This window comes from Chaetodon trifascialis, chromosome 15 (assembly GCF_039877785.1).
Source record: "Chaetodon trifascialis isolate fChaTrf1 chromosome 15, fChaTrf1.hap1, whole genome shotgun sequence".
Lineage (NCBI taxonomy): Eukaryota > Metazoa > Chordata > Actinopteri > Chaetodontiformes > Chaetodontidae > Chaetodon > Chaetodon trifascialis.
Genome location: NC_092070.1, coordinates 14,670,882 through 14,694,191, shown reverse-complemented (window position 1 = coordinate 14,694,191; position 23,310 = coordinate 14,670,882). Strand labels below are relative to the sequence as shown.

General features: G+C 42.4%; 2 protein-coding genes across 3 annotated transcripts in view; one reads left to right on the top strand and one right to left on the bottom strand.

Annotated features, from left to right (window-relative positions):
* prkcab (protein kinase C, alpha, b) overlaps positions 1–22,153 on the bottom strand; it is a 98,314-nt gene extending 76,161 nt beyond the window's left edge. Inside the window, exons 1-2 of one of the 2 annotated variants that reach the window (XM_070982050.1) lie at positions 21,790–22,153; positions 21,414–21,445 (exon numbers count right to left, since the gene is read on the bottom strand). In XM_070982050.1, coding sequence (XP_070838151.1) covers positions 21,414–21,445; positions 21,790–22,130 — 373 coding nt within the window. In that variant the 5' untranslated portion in view covers positions 22,131–22,153. The remainder of the gene's footprint in view (positions 1–21,413; positions 21,446–21,789) is intronic. The other variant, XM_070982051.1, reaches the window with a different exon arrangement.
* An 822-nt stretch (positions 22,154–22,975) lies between these two features.
* cep112 (centrosomal protein 112) overlaps positions 22,976–23,310 on the top strand; it is a 94,018-nt gene continuing 93,683 nt past the window's right edge. The window contains exon 1 of the mRNA XM_070980948.1: positions 22,976–23,023. The gene's annotated coding sequence lies outside the window, so the exon portion shown is untranslated. The remainder of the gene's footprint in view (positions 23,024–23,310) is intronic.

Below are 23,310 nucleotides of genomic sequence, written 5' to 3'. Positions count from 1 at the left end.
CACTTCTGTGGTAGAAGATTCTTTAACATGAAAATGTACTTTAAATAACGATTGTGATGCACTCTCTTAAACACATTTTATATAAACCCATGGATTATATAAGATATGAAGAACTGTGCTCTGTTCTCCACTACTGGCCGCAGCTTATCAGAAGCTCAAGGCAGAATACTGCTGAAGGGCCAGCAGCTGATATACAGCTGATACAATGTGGCAGCTTAATAGGTTGGTATGCTTGCTACTCAAATATGCCGTCTTTGTTCTTTGCTATTGACCTTTGTCTTGCCTCATACGGTTTCTCGTACTCTCTTCACATCAAAGCAACGAGCATTTTTACCTCTTCTGCAAAGCTGCATCACTTCTTTGTGTTTATTCCCAGAGGAACTACACGTTGATGAGCTTCACTGACTCGAGCCCTCATGCACATAATCCACACTGCTGCAGCTTTTCTTTGCGACAACCTTAAATGGGTTTTTGTTGTCACGAAGCTGTGATATCAACTAAAAGAAAGAGTTTCTCTGGAACATTAAAGTGACACTTCTGAAAGAAGAGATAACGCATTTTTTTATCCTACAAATCACAAGGTACATTTATTAGCAATAAAACACACCTGTTTTCAATTCACTGCTACAGCCTTGCTCAGTCTGGTATGACCAGTAGCTTATGATGGCTAATCGCTAATGCTTTAATTTAACTATGTTTTATGTTGTAATAAACATTTAAAGGGTTTTTGTAATGTCAGTTTTGTAATGTCAGTTTATCACATAGCCACATTTTCACTCTTGTTTCAGGCAGGCTGCTTAATAATGATGTCTTTAAAGTAGCTGAATCACAAGAATACTGGAAAATGAAGGAAAATGTCTTGTACAAGTGAACAATCTCACAACTGTCATCATCTTTTGATTCAATACTAATTGGTGCGTTGAAGTACAAGACTTTTATGACTGAGACCCATCCCTACGTCAAACCAGTGACACGATCATATCAGCAGACAGAAATCTCTCATGTGAAATAAACAAAACTGTTCAAATTCTGGCAGAAAATTGCGTCTTCACTTTGGATCGCATAACTGGAAGCTGACTGAAAAACAGGCCTTTAAAGCTTCTGTTAACGCAGCTGACCCAAACCAAGAATCTAACACAGCCAACAAGCACGAGCAATGTGTTCAACAAGTGGTATAAAAGAGCAGCATTTAGATTAGAGGGTCATTTCACAGTTCACTCAGAAACACACAAGTTTCAGCTGGAACTAAAAAAAGTGTTTAGGTCAGATCAAAGCTTTGCTTGACACTCATTTCATTTTGAACTTCAATATGAGTATTACACTTCACTAAAAATATCAAAGATCCTCTGCTGATCAGAGGCGAGCCCATCAGATCTGCTGAATGTGTCAGATGTACAAACATGATGCCTGAATCGAATACATTTTGCAGGTATGAAAATGGCACAACACTTCAGTTTTAATGACAACTACACCTGACAGTTTTTTTTTCCAGTGGTTCGTTGGTTGAGTTGCATGAATCATAGTGAATTTGTGGAGTAGTATGAATCATATTTCTACCCCCGTGATGGGAGACTTACACATCCAAGTGAAGTCAGATGAACAAACACAATACCTAAATTAAAATGATTCATTATAGCCTTTTGAGAACAAGCACCAGGTAGTAAATTGTGAATAAGAACACTGAGAAATTCATTTTAAAGTAAATTCCTGGATATGCACGGAGAAATGTGAGACGCTGCTGATTTTCCATTACGTGCATGTGATTGGTTTGGTATCGTATAAAATAGGATAAGACGCCAGCTTGATGATAAGACACTGAGGAGAAAAATGGAACATGGACAGCAAAGGAAAGGGAAAAACATAAAGGAAAAAAGGAAATTACAGTAAGAAAGGTGGCATGGGGATTATAATAAACTGAGTGTGTATTATCTGATTGTGAGTCAGTCGACTGCAGCATAGAGTAGTTGGAGGCTTCTCATCCTCGTATTTAGAGAGCTGATGAGCTGATCCTGGGTCAGCTGGGGGCAGTTTGCTGCAGCCAAGTAGACAAGAGCAGACTGGACAACTCTCACCATGAGGTCTGCTCTGTGCCATTACCAACCCCCCCCCCACCCACCCACCCACCCACACACACACACACAGATATGCATGCATAGTTACATGCACATACTGTACATATGCACACATCCACGCACAAACATATGCCCTTGTCCAGATGCACAGATGCAAATGTACAGATGCTAGGAGGAAACTCGCAGATGGACACTTACACATGCAGACACAGCCTCCTCAAAGATGCACAGACCTGAAAACACACACTGACTCACTCACACACACACAAATACACAGTGGCACAGCCTCTCATTCTGTGTCCCTCTCTTAAGCTGTCCAGAAGTGTATTTTTGTAGCACGAAAACTGCAGAGCCCCAGAGAAATACCGTCATGCTGTATTGAGGTCAAGAGGCTTGAGCCAGAAAACCTGGCTATTGTAAGTAGTAAAGCAGTCAGTAAACTGTAGTGTTGCTTCAGCCCCTTTATTGCTGATTAATGGCACTCGGCTGAGAAAGGGAGCATGACTCTTCTCATCACTAGGAGTCTCTGTGCTTGGCTAATTGGCCTAGTTAATCCACACGCCTGCATCCAAGCCTGTGTAGAGCCATTAGTCAGCCTGTCGAGTGCATGGCTCGTACCATTTGGAGCCGAACGAGGGAGAGAAAAAACGAAAGGCAGCAGCTGTGGCAAAATGGCATTCTGTGCTTTCTGCAAGATGGTTTCAATTAGCACCTGCTACCTCCCACGCCACACTGTGCCTTCTTCTTTTTTTCTCTCAACTCTTTTGTCTTTGACTTTTTTTCTGTTCTTGTTTCAACAACAACAGTCTGACTTTTTCAGCCCTGAAAGAGCTTTGAGGATGGCAGGGTTAGCAGGTGGGTCAGACTTAAACCACTTCAGTCTTGTTGGGAGTAAAAACCTGCATGACAGCTAGAAGGGCTTTCCAACACTTAGATTAGGTATGTGCATATACAGACACGTGTGTGTATATATATATATATATATATATATATATACCTCGACAATCTGAACATTAAACCTGCTATAATTGATATTTACATAACATCAAATGACAATATGATGAGTATGAAAGGGGTTGTTAGCAATGATGAACCTACAGAGAATTATCACCTGAATCTGTGGCTAACCTCGACTTTACTGAGCTTTATAGTGACTTTTGCTTAACCGTCCACCCCACAAATTTACTGATAAGGTTAGAGTGTTTCCTCTAGGATTTTTTCAGCAGCGGGGGCAGGCTCTCTGGGGAGCCGTGGTGGCGTAAACAAATGACACTTGACTGCAGATTTTATTTTTACAACCTATTTATTGAATGGCCAGTTGAAAATTGTTTTTTAAAGGCAGAATGTATGTGTGTGTGTGCGCCTGTGCTGTGTCTGTAACCCCCGCTCCTCCCCTTCCTGCTCAGTGCGTACACACTGAAGCCACCACACATCATGTAGTTGACCAATCACACGCGGCTTGAATATCGGGAAAAAAAAACAAAAAAAACCCCACTCCGATCATTCACTTCAAAGAGTGGCTCTAAGAGCCATTTCATTCGCAACCAACACATCACTACTGACTAGTGTCATCTTCATCAGCTGTCTTTCTCTTCTTAGAGACATATTTGAACAAGCTCATCTGAAAATGCAATCAGCAGTTACATCATGGCGTGTAGATATTAGCTTAATGCTATCAATTAGTTTACTCACGTTAGCGACACTGAGTCTGCACCGGGCCCAATTAACTTAAGCTACCGATATGTTACATAATGTTAGCTGGTCATCAATATTTTGCGAATGTCTATTCAACTTGTAAAATCTATTATGAGTTATCTTAAGCTAATAAGTCTACCTTTTCTCCGGTAAGTCGCTGCCCTATTTTCCAAGATGACACTCCTCTGACCCTCTGACCTGGTGCCTGGGTGCTTGACGTGACGTCACTTTCAAGGTCACGCTCTCACGAATGATTAACATCGTACTCTGCTGTGAAGGTGGAGACATGCGGCGGTGGTGTATTTGCGGCAATTAAAAAAAAAGAAAGAAAAAGTACGAAAATATGATTTTCTTTTAAAGAAAAGAAATTTGATGGAGCAGCGGCTAGGATTTAAGAATGGCGCCTGCCACTCCTCAATGAATGTAGAGGAAACACTGGGTTAACACATACTACTCTCATAGTGTTGTTTTCAGCAAAAAAAGCTTTAAAAACTCATTGTTCACTACCTGCTAAACACCAAATAGCAGACAAAGTTAACAACCAGCTGGTGAACATAGTGGAGCAGCTAAAGAGCCTGATATTCCCCTCAGGACTTGGTAGGAGGCCAGAAATATGTTTCCAAATGAATGATAATAATGATAATTACTATTATAATCATGAATGATAATTGGATGTGTAAATAAGCAACTGCTTGCTAACAGGTTCATCATAACAACTTAAAAAGTGATGATACATCAGTGTTGTGTTAACAAATTGTTTCTGCTGCCCCCAAGTGGCCAAAAACTGATGTACAAAAAATAGAAAAACTCAGGAGATCTGATGAAGATAGAGCAACCTACAACCACTATATCTGGTCAACCCTCTTTGGTATTAGGTGCACTAAATAACTCATGACCTTTTACTGAGCAGGCAGGACTATACATCAGAGAAACTGGAAATGCATGGTCCTGCCATTTAAAGCTGATCTAAACCTATAGTCATCCTCTCCTATGAAAAATTGAAGTCCTGTGAGCTGTATCCCTTTTATCCTGTCATACAGGTTGAATGAATGATTTGATGATACATAAATGTCCACATTGAGTAAAAGTTAAAAAATTCTGCATTTTGCTTTCACTTCTTTTGAATGGTTTCAATGAACACTCCATTGATTTAACGTATAAAGACTTTCAGTGAAGACTGCCACTACAAAGCAATCCTTGCAAAGTAACCTTTGCACTGATGTCGGTTACACTATTAGTTTGATAAATATGAAGCTAGCATTCTTGGCAATGCATCCAGTAGTTGCTGAGACCTTTCAAACTAAGCCTCATGGTGGCGCTTAAAGAAAATTAAAGGGATAACCAAAGTCATTAAGTGTTAAATTCAATGGCAGTCTTTAAGTGGATTAGTGAAAACTTTGACCAGCTGATGGCTCTTTGAGGAAAAATCAGGGGATAACCAAAGACAGACATGGATCACACATGTCTGTGCAAAAGTCAATGGTGATCTCAAATAGTCATTGAGCTATTGGAGTGTGTACCAAATAGGGGGGAAAAGACACAATAAAACCCTGCAGAGCTTTGAGGACGAGTGGATTTGAGTCGTCTCTTCTTTATAACTTCTCTCTGCGTTGGGGTGATTTAGCTGGCCCTTTGAATACGTATGTGGTTAACCTCACTTTCAGACACAATTACGCCCACCTCTCTCACTCCTCTCTCCGCCACTGTGTTTCTTACCAGCCCTCCACGTGAAGAACTGCTCTTACAGATAGAGGCCTAATTTTTCACTCAACAGCCACCAGTGCCACACTTTTCCAGTCGATTCTGCTCTCTCCACGCAGCCAGCCTGGATCAAAGAGCTGTTGACACAGTCTGAACTGACTTGTCAAGGCTACAGTGTCTGTCCGACATTCAGTTTGCATTACAGAGTCTGCAAGGGTGTCACAGTGATAATGTGCTTTTGTAATATCTGCTCCATAGAAACAGGCTGCAGTGTGTCAAAGACACAGCAGCAGTTCAGATGTGTGTGTACAGTATGTGAGTAGGTGTGAGCAGTCCTGCTGTATGTTGCCATGTGGGGCGAGGTTGATGCATGGCTTACTATTCCTGCTCTGCAGAGAAACATGTTGGTCCTTCTGCACCAGCATCAGCTACTGCTGAATCTCTTAATACTCACTCAAAGCACATGCGCAAGTATCACCAAAGATCACATGTGCATGCAAGACAAATATGCACAGAATTAACAAATCTTAAGGGACCATGACCAGAATTTTAGTTGAATGATTGAGTAATGAAACCACGCTCTAAGGGTGAGCCAAGCAATGCTCCAGAAGAAGCCCTCTGGCTCTGGACCCTCTTCACCACAATGGTCTGGGACAACGCTTGCAATACTGTTGACTCTGCAATAATCCATGCTTCCACCCAAAGTACCTGTTAATCCCTGAACTGTCCCAGGAATGACCCCTGGAACCTGTTATTGTGTGTGTTTCCACTGCAGATTGTTCCACTGATGTATAAGAAATAGGACTGTCTTATTTAATTTTTGACCCATCAGATTGTTCACTCACTCACTTTGTACCATACCAAACCATACGCACTGTATTCATTAATAAGTATGGCGTGACAGCATCAGACACAAATGCATTTGTTTGACTGTTGTTACCTGGGCAGCATTTGTGAAGAGTCTCATATTTAGCTAACACTCTGCATGATTAATGTATAGATAGGTGAAGTTAAGGTAGAGGGGGCCCATTAGCTCATCAGATCAGTATCAACAACAGAACAGCAAAGGTCAGCAAGGTCTACAGCAGTAAACTGAGCTTCACCTTCTCTTTCACTCGGTTGGGAGGCGTGCCAGCAACAGCCCTCACGATCAGTAACAACTGAGTGCTTCAGCTTCCTTCAGCATTAGCATTTCCTCCCTCTGGCCTGAATACTGAACTAGCATTGAGACTTGTTGGGCAGTCCCTTCACCATTTCCTAATTCTAGATACAGAGTAATAAAAATACAGTCACTCGTGGCTGGAGAAAAGAAATGTGTAATGAGGATGGACTGCTTAGACAGTCAGTCATTAAGTATTTGTACGCTTTTATTCAAGTAATAGCCAAATTTTATTGCCCATAGTTCCAGAGCTGCAGCGCAGGCTTTCAAATATTACAACAAAACAAGTGGTGAGAAACTATGCTGCCCCCTCAAACCCACACACATCCTTGTTACACTATAGGGCAGCGAGGATAACAGTTTTCATAATGGTTTAATGAATTTAGTTATAGAGCCGTGAGCCTAATTGACACACTTGCGACTGTATTTTATTCAAATCAAGAAGTATTCTGGCTTCCACTCACTATAATTTTTCTCTATTTGAGGTGATTCGACGAAGCTGTTTACATGGAAGACAGGAATTAAAGAAGGGGAAGTCTTGGACACACACTCTCACACAAACAAGACAGCACAGAATCTAAGACATACTCTCAAGTAATTTCACCAGTGGGACCCCAGAGAAGATAAACGCAGATCAAAGCATAAAATTCCTTCCATTCTACCATACAGATGCCAAAAAAAACATGGTAGCAAAGCGCTGATTCTCCCCTGTGGTGCCTGTTGCTATATTTGCCCCGAGCGGAGCAGAGAGGCTGGGAAAGACGAGGAGGAGACACAACCGTGACACCTTCAATTAGAGACTCAGAGTTGACAGCCTCCATCTCCTGTCCTCCCTCCTCTCCTCTCTCCCCTGACAAGACAGCACTGAGGTGATGAAACTGCAGATGGAGCGCCTGTGGATGTGCATGTGTATACATGCATAGTTCCTATTTAGTCTTATTTTTTCCTTATTTCATTTATTTCTTTTTCTTTCCATACTTCTATTATCTGTACTGCCACTGTGCTACTGCGAGAACTGAAAATTTCCCTCAGGTATTAATAAAGGTTTATCCATCCATCCATCCATTGTCAATACCTGACTATCCCTTTTCGGAGTTGCGGGGGGGCTGGAGCCTATCCCAGCTGTCAGCGGGCGGGAGGCAGGGTGCACCCTGAGCCAGCCGATCGCAGGGCAACATACACAGACACACAACCATTCACACTCACACTCACACCTAAGGACAATTTTAGAGACACCAATCAACCTAATGAGCATGTTTTTGGTCTGTGGGAGGAAGCCAAAGTGCCCGGAAGAACATGCATGCACGGGAAGAACATGCAAACTTCACACAGAAAGGCCCTGCCTGACCCGGGGATCGAACGGCGACCTTCTTGCTGTGAGGCACGCGCACTACCTGCTGCTCCACCATGCCGCCCATAAACGTTTATCTTATATATATATGAGAGGCTTATATGTGCACTGATGTGTTAAGACAAGTATCTGCTTTAATGCAAGCTTTTAACAATGAGTGCACACGAACCCACAGTTCGCCTTTGCAGCAGCTTCTAGCACATTAACAGCCTGTCAGAAATGTACAGATCTGACATCAACATGGCTACTGTGTGTGTGAGAGAGTACTTGAATGTAGGCGTGTTTAATTCACTTTTAATATCTGTCTAGAGTCTTTTCAGTACAAGCCTACATAATCTGCTCGCAGTTTTCTGTGACATGGACACACATCTGTTGCTGTATTAGGGGTTTACACACACACACACACACACACACACACACACACACACACACACACACACACACACACACACACACAAGTATATATGTGTATATGTGTATGTGTGTGTGTCTATATAAATATCTATTCATTATTAGCTCATTGGTTGAAACTGAAGAGACAGCTGAAGAGTAATCAAAAACATATTTTGTTTGCCTTTGTAAAGCAACATACACTCATTCAAATTTCACCGAATGCTCCGTGTTTACTGTAATCTGACTTATAGGTACAAATTTGCATGTCTGAATTTGTTTAGAGCAGGGAATCTGTTTCTGGTGGGAGACAGATGGACGGTCAGGTAAAAAGGGAGCGAGGTGTGAGGATGACTAAGAGCTGCGCTGCAGTCTCTTACTGGGTGACCCTCAAAGTACACACACACACACACACACACACACACACACACACACATACACACACAGCACCACAGGAGCAGGAAGAAGGAACACACGCTTCAGAAAACTGGCACACACATTCGCTAACCCTCTGCCGCTCCCTCGCTCTCGCTCTCCCTGCCTCCCTGCATCTTTGTCCTTGCACAGAAATAGCAAAAATATTACTCTGTGACTGGGGAAGTCCCATGTGTCCATCTTCGCCACACGCTCTCTGCTTTTCCTCTATTGTCTTTTAGTTACCTTTCATTTTGTCTCCGTTCTGGCAGTATGACCTTACTTTTATACAGTGAGGTTCAAGTATTTAGCTGACACCTTTATCTGTAGTGACTTAGCAGCAATTCAGGAAGCCCATTCATCAATTTGTCTACTTCAAAAATGCCACATATTCATTAGTTTCAGCTTCTCACGTGTAGATTTTCTTTTTTTGGTAATGTCTGATAGTAAACTGAACATTTTTGGACTATCAGAGATGACACCAAGCATTTTGCCTTTTGATTACTGCTGAGGTTTGTCTGTCAAAAGACTTTCGCTTTAATGCTGAACATATAACAAATGTACTACAGCTATTGCTAAAGTCTACTAAGTGTCAAAAAATAGGCATGATGACATTATTATTGATTTTCATTCCACTTTGACCTTTTCAAGATTGACAGCGCAGACGATCATAACCTTTTGTAAAAAGATGAGTGTGCATATGAGATCTGGGAGAGGAGCGGCCAAGACTCCCATCTTATTCCCATCTTATTTTTTGCTTTTTGTCCTTGGACCCTGAAGCATCACACCTGAGGACACACACAGGCTCGCAGACCGAGCAAGCTCCACATCCTCCTGGCTGCGCATTGTGCTCACTTTATGTGGGTCAAGACCGATATTTCTGACTTAAACCGTGCCCAAAATAGCCGTGGGTGTAATCACCGCAGAATTCATTAAGCACAGCTGGAGTGGTGAGGCACGTACAGTAGAGGTGAGCGCTCCTGCTCTGAATTCCCCCAGGCTGAGTCTATAGACAGCTGAGGGTCGCACACACAACACTTCCTTCTTTGATCCGTTCACCTTGAGTTTGAGACAGAAACTAAGTAACTATAACTAACTATAACTAACTATATGATATGTCGCAGCGACAGATGGTTTGAGTAGATAAGAGGTATGGGCCAATAGTGCAGGAGTCAAATGTCTGATGTTGGAAAGTAGGTCTTCTGTTATGCGCTGATAGTATCTTTTATATAAATCATTGGTGCACCATCTATTATGGATGAAAGCTGAAGAAGCCGCCGTCTTTCACCCCATAAAGCACCGCCGAGATAAAGCACAGGCTCCTCTCTGAAAAACCTCGTTACATACTTTCCGCGAAGACCTCACACTGATGAACGCGAAAGGCAGATTGTTGGGCGCCAGCACAAACCGATCCATCTGAAAAATAAATAAATATCGCAGAAGCATACTGACACCATACTGGGAGGGGAGTCATTTTGTAACAGATGCAGAACAGTTTGGTGGAAAGTTGTCAGCGTGTGTGGCGACACTTGCAGCCAAACGTTCATTGCATCTTGTCAGAAATTTTCCCTGTCTCTGCTCGCGGGGACATTTTTGGGAGATTAAATCACAGCGCTGTGGCTGCTCCTGTCCTTCTCTATTGTTGTTTACACACACGCCACAAACAAACGCAGCCACACGTATATTCTTAGGAGGATAACGTCACACGCGTCTTTCTAGTATCTTCATCGTCCTCTCAGATTTCTCCCTCAGAGCGCTCTCCGACTGCTCTTTTGCCTTTGTTTGTTAAAAACAGAGATTATGAGGGAACAGCATGTGGCATCTTATTACACTGCATTGTGTCTCAGCAAAAACACACAGGCAGCTCCCTGACAATTAACTACCCACTCTCAGCTGAGTAATGCTGCCAAGCCTCCAAAAAGACCCCTTTTTAATGTCACCAGATGACATTGCGTTATGCAAGCAAAACATAGTGACATGATCTGCTGAGACAGTCTGTTAAAATGAAAATATTGCACTCGTGGCGGTCACTGCTGCACTGAGAATGGGGGCAGAGTCTGTCGTGAATTGGCTATGAAATGGCCTCCTCCCTGCTTTTTGCGCTGCAGGGTGCGATCACCAAGTGCTGCTGGAGTTCATCTCTTCAGTCATATATTTAGTTATACGGCCTTACAGGATCACAAGCATCCCACCCAGACGGGACCCTAAACGTTTTGTCACGGCTACGATGTTTTCTTTGTATAAATGGATGCTGAGGAGGTGATGCCAAGCTCCCATGTCGAATCATCATTTAAGGAGTATTTGGAAACAAGAGGTGTTTTCTGTGTTTTTTTTTTTTTTTAAAGGGAAGTACTCGCCTGGGGTAGTTGGCAGAGATTTAGTACATAACGGGAGTGAGGGCCAAGCACTGTTGCCATGGTAACCTTGACACCATGCTGGCATATCTGGCAAGAGTTCACAGTAGCTGTTGAAGATGAGGAAAATGATAAAGATATGTTTTAAATCAAGATGACTTTGGAGAGGTGACACGGGGCCGGTTTGGGGCGTCAGAGGCACCGAGAAGGATTTCTGGGACCTGGTCACAGACATTAACAAGGTGCTAGATAGGTTCTGGGTTATAAATGTGTCGTTTGGGGCAGTATCTTGGCTGTATTTGTGTAATTTAATAGGCAATGCTATTAAAAACAACTCAGTTTAAAATCTTTGCTGCTTCATATTCTCCTCTGTTACACATTGTACTGTGTATGTGACTTTTGATCATATTTTAATTCTCTTTATAACAGCACAAAGGCCACCAAAATGAAAGTTAAAATACAGCAGTGCCCCCCCAAAACAGCACAATAGACTGAGATCAGCAGAATTTACGACCAAACTTCTGAAAATAACAGCAAGCTGTGTGTGTAGACCTATAGTCAGGTAGCTTAGCATGGCAGCATAACAAATGTTTTTTTTTTTTTGTATGTGTGCATTTAAAGTGAAATGCAACCCCTCTTTTTGATGCTATCTATAGTCTGCATTTTGTCTGTGTTCATTCTATAAATACCTCGAGTTATTATCCTCATTGTTAGTGGTGGACTCTGCTGTTGTCTGTCTATGGACAGAGTTCCGACTTCTGCTGCTTCAAATTAAAAGCATTCTACTGGTGGCTTTTATTGTGAAAAAGTCACAGCAAGTGCAGTGCAATTGTAACAGTTTCCCATCAACAAAACAAGAAAAGAGACGTTTAGAGCATTTTGTGGGGCCACTGGTTTGCGCCACAGTACTTGGCAAGCTACTTCTTTATGTCTTAGCACTGATTACCTCTGAATGCAACACTGTAAATCATCTCCTGCCCTATCTATTCCCCACCACCCTCACCCAAATCCTCTCTCCTCCCCTCCAGTGAGAGAGTTTTAAATGAGAGCTCTTTGTCTAGCGTCCAGACTGTGAAAATCCCCTTATGTTGACACATAGGAAGGTCTTACGTCGCTCTGTCTTCAGGGGTGCTAACTGGCACACAGATAAAAAAGCCTTTTGGACACTGGCTGTTAAGGTTCTACAATTCAATTTGACAAGCCATCAATGCAGACAAAGAATAGCGAGAGCCAATATTTCTTGACAGTGTGCGACTTCAGTGGCCTTTGAAGCGCAGAGACAGGGACGCGAAATTGCTCAAATTGAAAACAGACTTAATCTATAGTGAATCTAGTGGAAATCATGTGTGCGGTTTGTCTATTTGTAGAGGATAGAAAAAAGCTTTGGTGTCACCTGAAAGGAAATTCAATGAAATAGTACATTTTAAATGCCACACACAATTTCTAGAAAGGTCTTAATAGAAACCACAGCACTATGTCACTGCGAAATACGGCGCGTAATTCTAAGCAGTTGAACATACAGTGCTCGCTGTGGGGGCGTGATGCACAGAACAAGACCGAGGGGCTGCAGATGAGATGTGATAACATAAAGCACACATCAAAACTGCCAAGACGAGCTGTCAACATGATAACAAAATGGAAATGGCCCACTTTGTTGCTACAGTAGTGTTGAGTGGGGAGTGGAGAGAGAGAGGAGAGGGAGAGGAGGAGGGGGCAACGCTCAATGGTAGAAAAAAAAAGGGACATTTTGAATGTGGAGCAGAGACAAGCAGAAGCAGAATTACACATAATTACCCCGGCCAGCTAAGCTTCCACTCTTGGTGTAATTAATGCTGTTCAGCTGGGAGACGCTTTAAAATCGTTGATGTATTGAAGAACGTTTTAGCCATTTCTCCATATTCACTCAAGCCTGTTTTATTCAGTCTCAAGCCGATACTTCTCGGATGTAACGTTAAGCTTGATAACTTTAAAGAGCCATCCGAAATGAAGTTTGAGGTGAGACTGAATGAGCCGCTGTTTTGCTCTTACTGATCTGCTGACAATTCAAAGTGCATCACAGGATGTATCTGAACATGGCGTTCGACATTTGAACTCCTCTTCAGTTAGTTTTCAGTGTTTTCTTCTGGAGCTGATGAGGTTTTCAATGGGGAGAGAGTAAGGCTTAGTAATCAAACTTCACTTATGAGTGACGAGATAAAAGCAAGGCAGAGAGAGCGGCTCCAATGTTGAGGAAGAGATTAATAATTTTCAAAAAAGAAAAGAAAAAAAAGAATCCATAATAAAGCACAACAAGGCTTTGATCTGTTTTGTAAAATAACCAGAGCCAGATTTAATGAATTGAATTTAATGAAACATATCCGTCTCAACGCGCAGGAGCAGGAGGAAGCCGTCACTTGAGAGGAGCAGCGCCGCGTCTCAGCCGGCCGTTGTGTAAGATATTTATTGTTTGGGGCTCCCCCCCGTCAGGAGTTGCACAGCTCTCGCTCTCATGTTCCAACACCCCCACACTTCTGCTCCTTGATTGGTTAATGAGGTCCACTGCTCCTTTCTGAGCGGAGGAAGAGATTGGCTCTACACCTACGCTGCCATTAGGGCTCAGTGACGGTCTCGTTGGAGGTATTGTGTCAGGTCCTGTCATGCTAACTGACACATACATGATGTCGCCCACAGGGTTAATAAATATCCCAGAGAGCGGTGGAGCAGCCTACACCCAACACCCTCATCTATGCACATGATAAAGATCTCCTGAGCATCACTTGATGAGCATTAAATAGTCACTGGGTTGGAAACGAGAGTAGGCAAACTGGCTGCATTTGGCATGCAAATATATTTCAAACACAAGAAAGTAGGCTGGTTACAGTTATGGAAATGTCACCATGGAAGCAAAGAGCGGACTGCAGGAGAACCACAGACAACATGGAGATGATGGACGCCAAGAGTGAGCGAACAGATAGCAAACATCTAACCTTCCGAAACGTCCTCGAGCTAAATCTTTGTTTCATTTTAAAAATGCCTCTCTAAAGTGTTTAAAGATTTCTTAAAACTCATCTTAAACGAGACGTATGTAAATGTTTCCAATCAAGTGTGATTTAGGGCGAGGTGTCTGATTGGACGCCAGTTAGCAAAACATTGTTTACATTTCCAAAACAATATGATTGTGCTCTATTTTATTTATTTCTCCCTCCTCGTCCTCCTGCTGATGTAACAACATGGGTGGGGGAGGTGTGGGTGGAGACCTGCAGTCTTCTACAGGTCCCCATTCACTAAGGATTTCACTGACTAAAAAGCAGCTGTAATCGATAGGTTTATAATAAATAATGTATGAAATGATGATGAGAAAATGTAAAAGGGGTCGTTCATGCTGTAGTGATGAACGTACAGAGAGTTAACATGTGGATGTAAAGCTTCAGCTCATTGCTTAGCGGTCCTGCTGCAACTGTACTGTTTGGTTTCACTCTCACCTGCTCTCTCCTGCTGTGGCTGAGGTGTTTTCAGCCACAGCAGGCCACTGTACACTTCCTGCTCAACACCAAGTGGCAGACACAGTGAGTAACACATGTTCAGAAACATGACTCTAAATGACTGATAATGTTGCTCCATAACTGCCTGATGTGTAAATAAGCAAATGTTTACTGACAAGTTCACAGTATCAATGTAAAAGGTCATATGTCAATGTTCTGCTCACTTGTTTCTGCTGCCCCAAGTGGTAAAAAACAGTTATTGCAGGTGTAAATCAATATGATCCAGCACACCCACCTATCTGACGGATTACTACTCAGATGTAACTTGGCCACAGTTTACTATCACCTAAACATAATATCCACCACTGTTTTCACTCTGTTCTCTTTCATCTGCTCTGAGTAGTCACACTGTTTGCTTTATCTTTGCCAAAACCTGAATGTGTAAAAGGCCTCTTTGACTCCATCATCTCTCTCACGCTTCCGCCCATGCAATTGCAAATCCTCCTGTTTTTTTAGTCTCATACGTATGTGTTGACCTTTGCCTCCTCCTCAGCTTCTTTCAACACACTCGACATTATTGCATCTTCTTCTCTTCTTCTTCCAACCGCCTCTCCCTGCACCTCTCGCCTTTCTTGTGTCCAGACGTAGAGCTCTCCTCCCAGTGATGGGTTCTCAACTCTCCAGATGGCACAGTCATTTCCACAGACGCTCAGTTTCAAAGGCTAGGGGGAGGAGGGGAAGGCAAAGGGGGAGAGCAGAGCATGGTGGCAAGTGGCTGAAACACGCTCACTCCCTCTCGCACCACTGGCTTCAATGAGATGAGGTGACGTTTGGAGAAGGGTTCAGAGAGCAGGCGACTCTGTTTAACACTGTGACATCTGGGCAGGAATAGTTTTCCTGAGGGAATTAATAATTAATCACAATAAGTCTTACCTGAAATGAAACTAATTAAAACATCTTTTTTTTTGCCGTATTTTTTGTCATATTTTGATACGGCTCAACCTTTGTTCATGTGTCACACTCTCTCAAGTGAAGTAGAGTTTGTAAATGTGACACGTGGAGCTGCAAGTGTTGAAGGCCTATCCATCTGTCTGTTATTCATTTCTGCATCATTTGGTTTCAGCGAATGTGCTCACATTAGTGAAATGTTGTCGATGAAATCACACTTGGATTTTCCTACAGTATTAAGAAACCTAGTTTGCAGTCAGGTGCCCAAAATAGTTCCGTTATAAATAATTCCCATTTTTGCCATTTGGAGAAAAGAATCACAACCTCTATTAACCTAGAGAACCATTTTCATGAGCTGCTAATCATCTGACTTGCATAATCTGTTTATTTAGTGGGTGCAAGTGATGCTTTGTATGCTTTAGTAATAAGTGTCTGTTTAAGTCCATTCTGCAGCAGCAGAGGCAACATCTCTCCATAGAAAAAGAACAAACAAGATAGAAGACATGACACAAAAGTGAAAATCTGTTGATTATATAATTGTAACTGTAAAACTCCAGAACATATGTATCAAATAGGACTGCACTCGAGCGCTGCCAAGGCCAACAGTCCATTCTTCTATGATAAACAAATCTGCAAGTGCAACCACTATATATGTCTGGATGCATTTCCAAAACTACTGAAATTTACTGGCTCTTCCTTGGCCCATACTAGACCCTTCCACCAAATTTCCTGAAAATCGGGCCGGTACTTTTTCTATAATCCTGCTGGTAAACAGACAAAACAAACCGAACCAAAAACATAACCTGACTGAGGAAACAAGTCATCTTCATATTGATATTTCCAGCACTTTGCATTAAGCGTATTCTATGTCCAATACAGACGGTTTATTTCTGAGGGAGGCTCTTCTCTCCTAAACTCATGCAATCTTTTAAATCTCATTTCAAAATGTTCATGCCAGTCTTCTTGAAGTTTGGATGCTTTACAAGAAATGATGGCATTTATATTCAGATTTAAATCTTACTCTTCTACGAGTGTTTCTTTTGTTTGACATAAATGCATGAGTCCTGAATAAAGAAAACACAACCACCAAACAATGAAAGTGAGTGGGAATGAAAAAACTCACCATGCACAGTGAGAAAGACAAAAGGGAAGGGTAGCGATGTCCAAATTAAGCATGTAATTGTATTGAGAGTATAGGATGTAGCTCAGCATGTCCATATGACAGGATGTATTGCTGTGCAGGTTCGCCACAGTAGACCACATCGCAGCCAACGAGAGAACTGTGCACTTCTCTACAATGTACAGTAAATACACTAACCAACGGACTATACACTGAATTGCACGGTGGGATTTTTGGATAATTTTCGTTAAGGTGAGTGATATCTTGTAAAGTTCCTATGGTGACTGGAAATAAAGTAGGTTACAGTGCATCAATAATCACTTCTTATTCAAGGAAAATGCCAGTAAATGGCAGACCGCTGAACAAAAAAGGCATTCTGTATGATCTTGGCTATTAAGTGATTCATTCATCTGTAATTCTGTAACGTTTTTCCTACATCCCTCACCAAGGAGAACCAGACCTTTCTTACATTTAACAATCAAATGGTAGGCCAGTCACCAACCTAGGAACAGCGGGAGCTCTGTCCTCCACCCACGCAGAGATCCTCAAGTAATAAAGACGTTTCCACTGCAGTGGCACTACACTCCCCTACTCGCTGTTGTGTGGTGGAGGTGGGTGATGGCAGGGGAATAATCATTTTAAAAAACCCTTCTATCTTGTTTTTCGGTGCACAGCAGGAAGCTCAAGAAGACGGTCCTTAATCTGCCCACACCTAAGAAATCAATAACCTGACATCAGCCACGCAGTGAAATGATAAAGATGAATGATCACAGGAGTCTCGCTTTATCACATTTCTAATGACTCTTAGATGCCAGATGTTCTGCTGGTGAGCTGTACCTCACACATGCAACATTATCAACTTTAGCAGCACAGATATCACCGTGACTTCTGGTGTCACAAAGGCTCAAGTATTTGACTTCACAGAGAAGCAGTTCTTCGAGGTTCAGTTCTTGAGCTTCATGCATGAATAACAAGCTAAATTTGGATTCATAGAAGGAAATGTATGCCTTGATTTAGAGTCTCCTTGTAATAAATATTTGAGCCAAAATCTCTCTGTACTATCTGTCTTACAGTTACATGTAATGCAATCCAATATTCCATGTCTCCATAGCGTTACCAGCAGTTGCAAACGCCATTATGTAACCATCCAATGAAAAGATCTGTACACCCAGTCCCCACTGTATAGTTAAGAAAGCGATACATTCCTCATGCACACTGTACAAGAAAAAGCACTGTCTTCGTCCAAGAACATGCATCTTTCAGCCCACTTCCATGATGCATTCATGGTCAAGGTCTACTGTGAATCAGTGCTGCCAATGGACAGTTCCACCCCTGCACACATGCATATATATTTAATGGGAAAAAGTGGATTTGAAATACATCATTATTTTAGAAGAAAGGTACATGAATTTTAATCTCTATGCAATGTAATCACTTTTATACATGCATGACAACACACAGATATGTGCACCATGTGCACGAGCGCAGCATATTCAGCCATAAACAGGAAGTGTGACTTGTTGACTCTCCATATTGTGAGTTTATCATCACGGTAGTGCAGCCAGCCCCAGGACTAATCAGACCATAAAACCTCCTTCCAGTCGCTAGTAGTTCTGTGATTAGATGTTTCTTGCCTCACTACAAACACCATCACCTGTTTCATTCAGGTTTGAAAGTAATACGCTATACTTTCAGGCGATGTGTACAACTGTACTGTGACATGTCGTCACACTGCGGAGTGGCATTTACTTGTTATTGTCTGAGCCATCCAATGCTACCCACACAAACACTCTGATGAGGTGTACTGTATTCTTCCAGCCATTGTATAAGCTTGCTAGCTTCTAAATGTGCTGCAACTCTACAGTCTGAGCCCACCTGACACTGCTGATCAAGCCTTTTTCTTTGTCTGGCAGATCACACTGTAAGCTCAACTGTAGCAGTCTTGTAACACGTGTGCAAATACAGTTGCTGCTGTGCCATGCATCTAGAAATGTACTTGCACATATGCAAATGCAGGAGAGGCACCACAATCAGTACATAGCATATCTCACTTTAACTAGGCATTATACATATTACATACTTATTTTTCTTCATATAGTATTTCCTCATTTATTCAATGCATTTTTGTTTCCATTCTGTATACAAGCATCTCACCTGTGATCTAACCTGAATTTGAATCCCCATTATAACTCTTCCTACTGTTTTATATGCTTTTATGCTTAAGCTACCACAGTATCACGCTACGTTTACAGCAGGGTATTTTGGAAAACAGATATTTTGGCCCCTCCGTTTTCAGAAATAACATCGTGCACACAACATTGTTTTCAAAAATGTTGTTTACATGAACCTGGATAAATACGCCGTTGAGCGCATCATAACTATGCCAAACCTATGGGCGCGAGTGTAAACATAGGTCGCTCACATGACGTTAAGTATTCAGTCGCGTGTTGTGACGTTTCAGAACCTAAAACGCTGTTTGAACCAGTTTACATGCCGACAAATAACCGGCGTTTTCAGACTCTCTAGACTCCAGAGAGATATGTTTCTTGCAAAATCTTTTGCAACAGGGCGTTGATTTCAGGGCACACAGGTGGCAGCCTGACCTCCTGCAGAAGCTTTAAGTGAAAATCTACAATAGCCTTCTGACTGTTCAGATGTGCAAAATGCTCAAAGAAAATGTTCAATGTTCTTCAAATAAACTAAATATTTCAGCAAAAATACAAACTGAGCATGTTTAAAGGGGTGACTTGTGACACTGAAAACAATGGGCGGTGTTGTCCAGCTGCCACACCTGTGAACTGTTAGGCCTCCAATTGCTGAGAGCAGCTGTTGCTAATGATGTTTGTGAAGACCTGCAGTGTTGATATAAAAGAGACACAAAGGGATGTATGAGCTGAGAGGTTATACTCAAGACTAGTCAAACCCAGTGAGTTGTTGTCTCAAACCATAGCATCTGAGGAGTACGGGGTGGTGCTTCTCAGCTAACAGTTATGGCTCTTGGACTCCTTTTGCAGTAAGTTTCTGAGCACTTTACTGTTCCAATTACCTTTTATCAGAGACTTTAGTCAGAGGTTTGTTTTTACTGGTGTCTTTTGCAGGGTTTCCTGGATTTGTTTCTTGCTATTTGATGGCAGTGCTTGTTTACCAGCTGTAAAAGGTAACCACTTTCCTAATTACAACCATTAGGCCACAAAATTCTGTTGTTTCATCTGAATTATTGTCTTCACAGGGTATGGGTATCCATATATATCTGACTCACGTAACATCGGTGATGATGCAGATGATGTGTTGACTTCTCCAACCTTTGGCCAGGATAACTGGCAGGCTTCAAATAACCAACCAACTGGCCCTGTTTACACAAGCTACAACAAACCTATAGTTGAACAGCCGGTTTGGGTCCCATTGCAAAAAAACCTGCCCAACACCCCTAGTGGGCCAAAGGTAGAGAAACTGATTAACGGTGTGTCAAGAAACTGGGAGCTGGGAAACCTTCATGAAGCACTTGTATTTCCTTTGATTAATTCAGCCAAGTCTCAGCCAGGCCCCGTCCAACCTCAGTCACCTTCACTTAATGCTGCCTCTCCAAGTGCTGGCGGCTCCACTCATTCTGCTAGTGCCACTGCCTACGATGCTCCATCCTTCACCCCTCAGGCTGTGGCGTCTCCTGGCTCAGCATACTGGCAGCCTGAGCCAGTTAGCAGTGGTTATGGTGTGGCTGGCTTTAATGCTGGTGCCAGTGCAGCTGGAGGTAACAACCCCCATCTTGTCTATGAGGAGGTTTTTCAATATCTCTCTGAAAATGAGCCCTCTCAAAGCTATGGCTATGAGGAACCCTCATCCCACAGTTACCCAACAAATGTAGGAGCCAAGCCCAAATCCATCCCATCAGGGACTGGAGGCTTCCCTGGAAAGATGAACCTTAACTTTGGGAAAACGTCCCATCTGTCACGTAGTGCGATATCTTGGCGTCCAAAAAATCCAGTGAATCCAAACACCCAAATAGTTAAGGTTACCCGGAGAGTGAGCAAACCGATCCTTCCTCCCCAACCACCTCCAAGCTATATTACCCAGTCCAGAAACCATTATGTGCGAGGCATGTATACCTCCACCAACATAAGGTACTCGCCAGAGGTTCTCCCTCTGAAGCCTGTAAGCTCAAAAGGTGTTAAGGGTCCTGCACCTCGTCTACCAGCTGCCCCTAAAGGCGTTAAGAACCCTCAATGGTATGTTTACTCTAAATGTCAATTCTTAACCGAACAATGTCCTTAACTGAAATGATGCTAATCAATACATCTGTCTTCCAGAGCCACGTGGGAGGATGAGATTAACGTATCCAAGATGCAGGTAAATGTTTCAATTAATCTTAAGCACCTCCAAGGCATGGTCATGCATATACTAACTGCTGCTTTCTTGTGTGCAGAATGATGTGCCCTCTGAAGAAAATAAAACTTTGCATCATGTGTGAGCCTTGAGTTCCATCATTAAAACTACATCTGCAACCTTAAACAGTATTTGTTTATGAAACCACTTATGCGTGAATGCTTAAATGAAGTAAATAAGGACTGGGTGTATGAAGGAGCTAATGAGCTGCTTTGTGAAGAAGAGGCACTCAGATGTAGTTTCAGTGCTATACATGGATCTTTAACCTCTCCAGGAGATGTCTGAGTCCAAATGTTTGTCAGGCTAGACTGGTCTGACTCTCCCATAAACAAATGCAAAACCAGTTCACACACATGCAAGTGGTTTACCTTGGCACTGAAATCCTTGTTTTCCAAATCCCCTGCAATTATACAGTAAAAGAAAAAGGTTAGACAAGGCTGTCAAACAATGTCTTCAAAATTAAACAGGTTGGTGTCACTAATTTACATTTCTTGGAAGATTTATCTGTCAGTAAAATCAACATTTAAAGTGCTTAAAGTCTAAGTGCACCAAGAAATGCTATGGAAATGGTTAACAATGGACTTAAGATACAAAGTACCCACAAGCTCCATCCAATCTAGGCTATTTACATTAAACTTGCTGAACTGCAAAAGCATTGCAAAAAAGCTACTTAACATGTCTAACATCATCCTGCTATCAAAACGGGTTTGAGAGTGACAGGCATTAGTTTAAACAGGGGCTTACCATATGAAGTCTGTGCAATGGCTGCAGAACGTCGGCTGCCTGAAAAACCTCGCAATAAACTTGTGGTTTTTCACTTCGTGCACATTTTTCTGCCTCAACGCACCTTTGCGTGCGAATCGGTTCCCAGCCCCAGCTGAGTCGTTATAATGTAAAAGATGGTCAGCCATAATGGGGAAAACAAAAAAAAGCTCGCAGCCACAACTTCGTGTTGTCCCGATCGATTTCTGTGAGGTCCTGGTCTCTTCACAGCTCTTGACAAGTGGTGCTGTGGGTGCTGGGGCGCTGCTGACAGACCGCACGCCTCCCCTCTGCAAGACTACAGCTGAGCGCGTCTTTTTCATTCAAAAGTGACGTCGCTGTGGTCTGCCTTCACGTGCTGTCGGAATATTTCATTTCAGTTTCTGCGCACAATTAAAAGGGTTCATCAGATGTGGTTTTGTGGTGACTAAACACACGATAGGCACGTCCCATAATGTTCTTTATACTGGGTCAGACGATCAGTGAGGTGTTAATATGCATTAAAAAATTTAACAGTTTCAGTTTTAATAGCAAAGTGACATGTACATCCAGTCGTTGCGGGCCGCCCCACAAACAGAAGGTATCGTGCGCTATCTTGTGGACTTAAATTACATTACAGGATTTGACTGAGCTGACAATCATGCCAAGACTGATGTTATACCGAAGTCTGTCCTTGTTGTCTTGTTGTGGTTATGTTCTATTTAGGCGTAGCAGGGATAACTGATTAAAGGTCAGGTTCAGCATCTCTGAAACCGACTGGTTGGTGTTAGGATCAAGTTTAGGTTCAGTTTATGAAAGGTATGGGGGAACCCATTTTGCCGACGACAGACTACGACACAACAGGTGTCCGGTCGAAAGATCGCAAAATAAAGGCGTTTTGGGCAACTATCTCATATTTATTTGTGTGCGTTTAATGCTGACGCTGGGTGTTGAACTGTATTTTTAGTTTAAACGCGAATTAAAACACAGTGATATAAAACCACAAATAAATTCAATATTGTGTAGAGTGTATAACATAATTAAACATAATTCATTAGAAAAATGGCAAACAAAATAGCTCCGATATATGATACAGTATGGAGGAAATAAAGGTGGGGGGCAAAGTGTAGTTTCTATGGCAACAAGGAGACGCTGCGTCTCCACGGAAAGCGGATGTGGCGTAGCGTAAGGACGCTGAAGTTTTGAACCATTTTGGGCGGCGGAGTCAGAGCTAAATGTAAGTCGTGTTTTAGTCTTATTTTGCATGTTCATAAAAATATGCCGTTTTCAGCGTGTTGTTGCTCTGTTTCCGGAAGTCCGTAAGAACCAACAACACCCCGCCAGCGTTTTACTGGTCTGCTTTAGCTCATTTGCTAATGCCTTAATTGCGCTACAGTCTCAGTTTGTGGTGTCTGCGTTAGCTAGTTTGTGAACGCTGCTCGTTGTAGTCACAAGGCAGTTAGCTGTCATGGTATGCTAACATGACGTGACACAGCGTTAACTTGCCTGTTTCGTATAACAAGG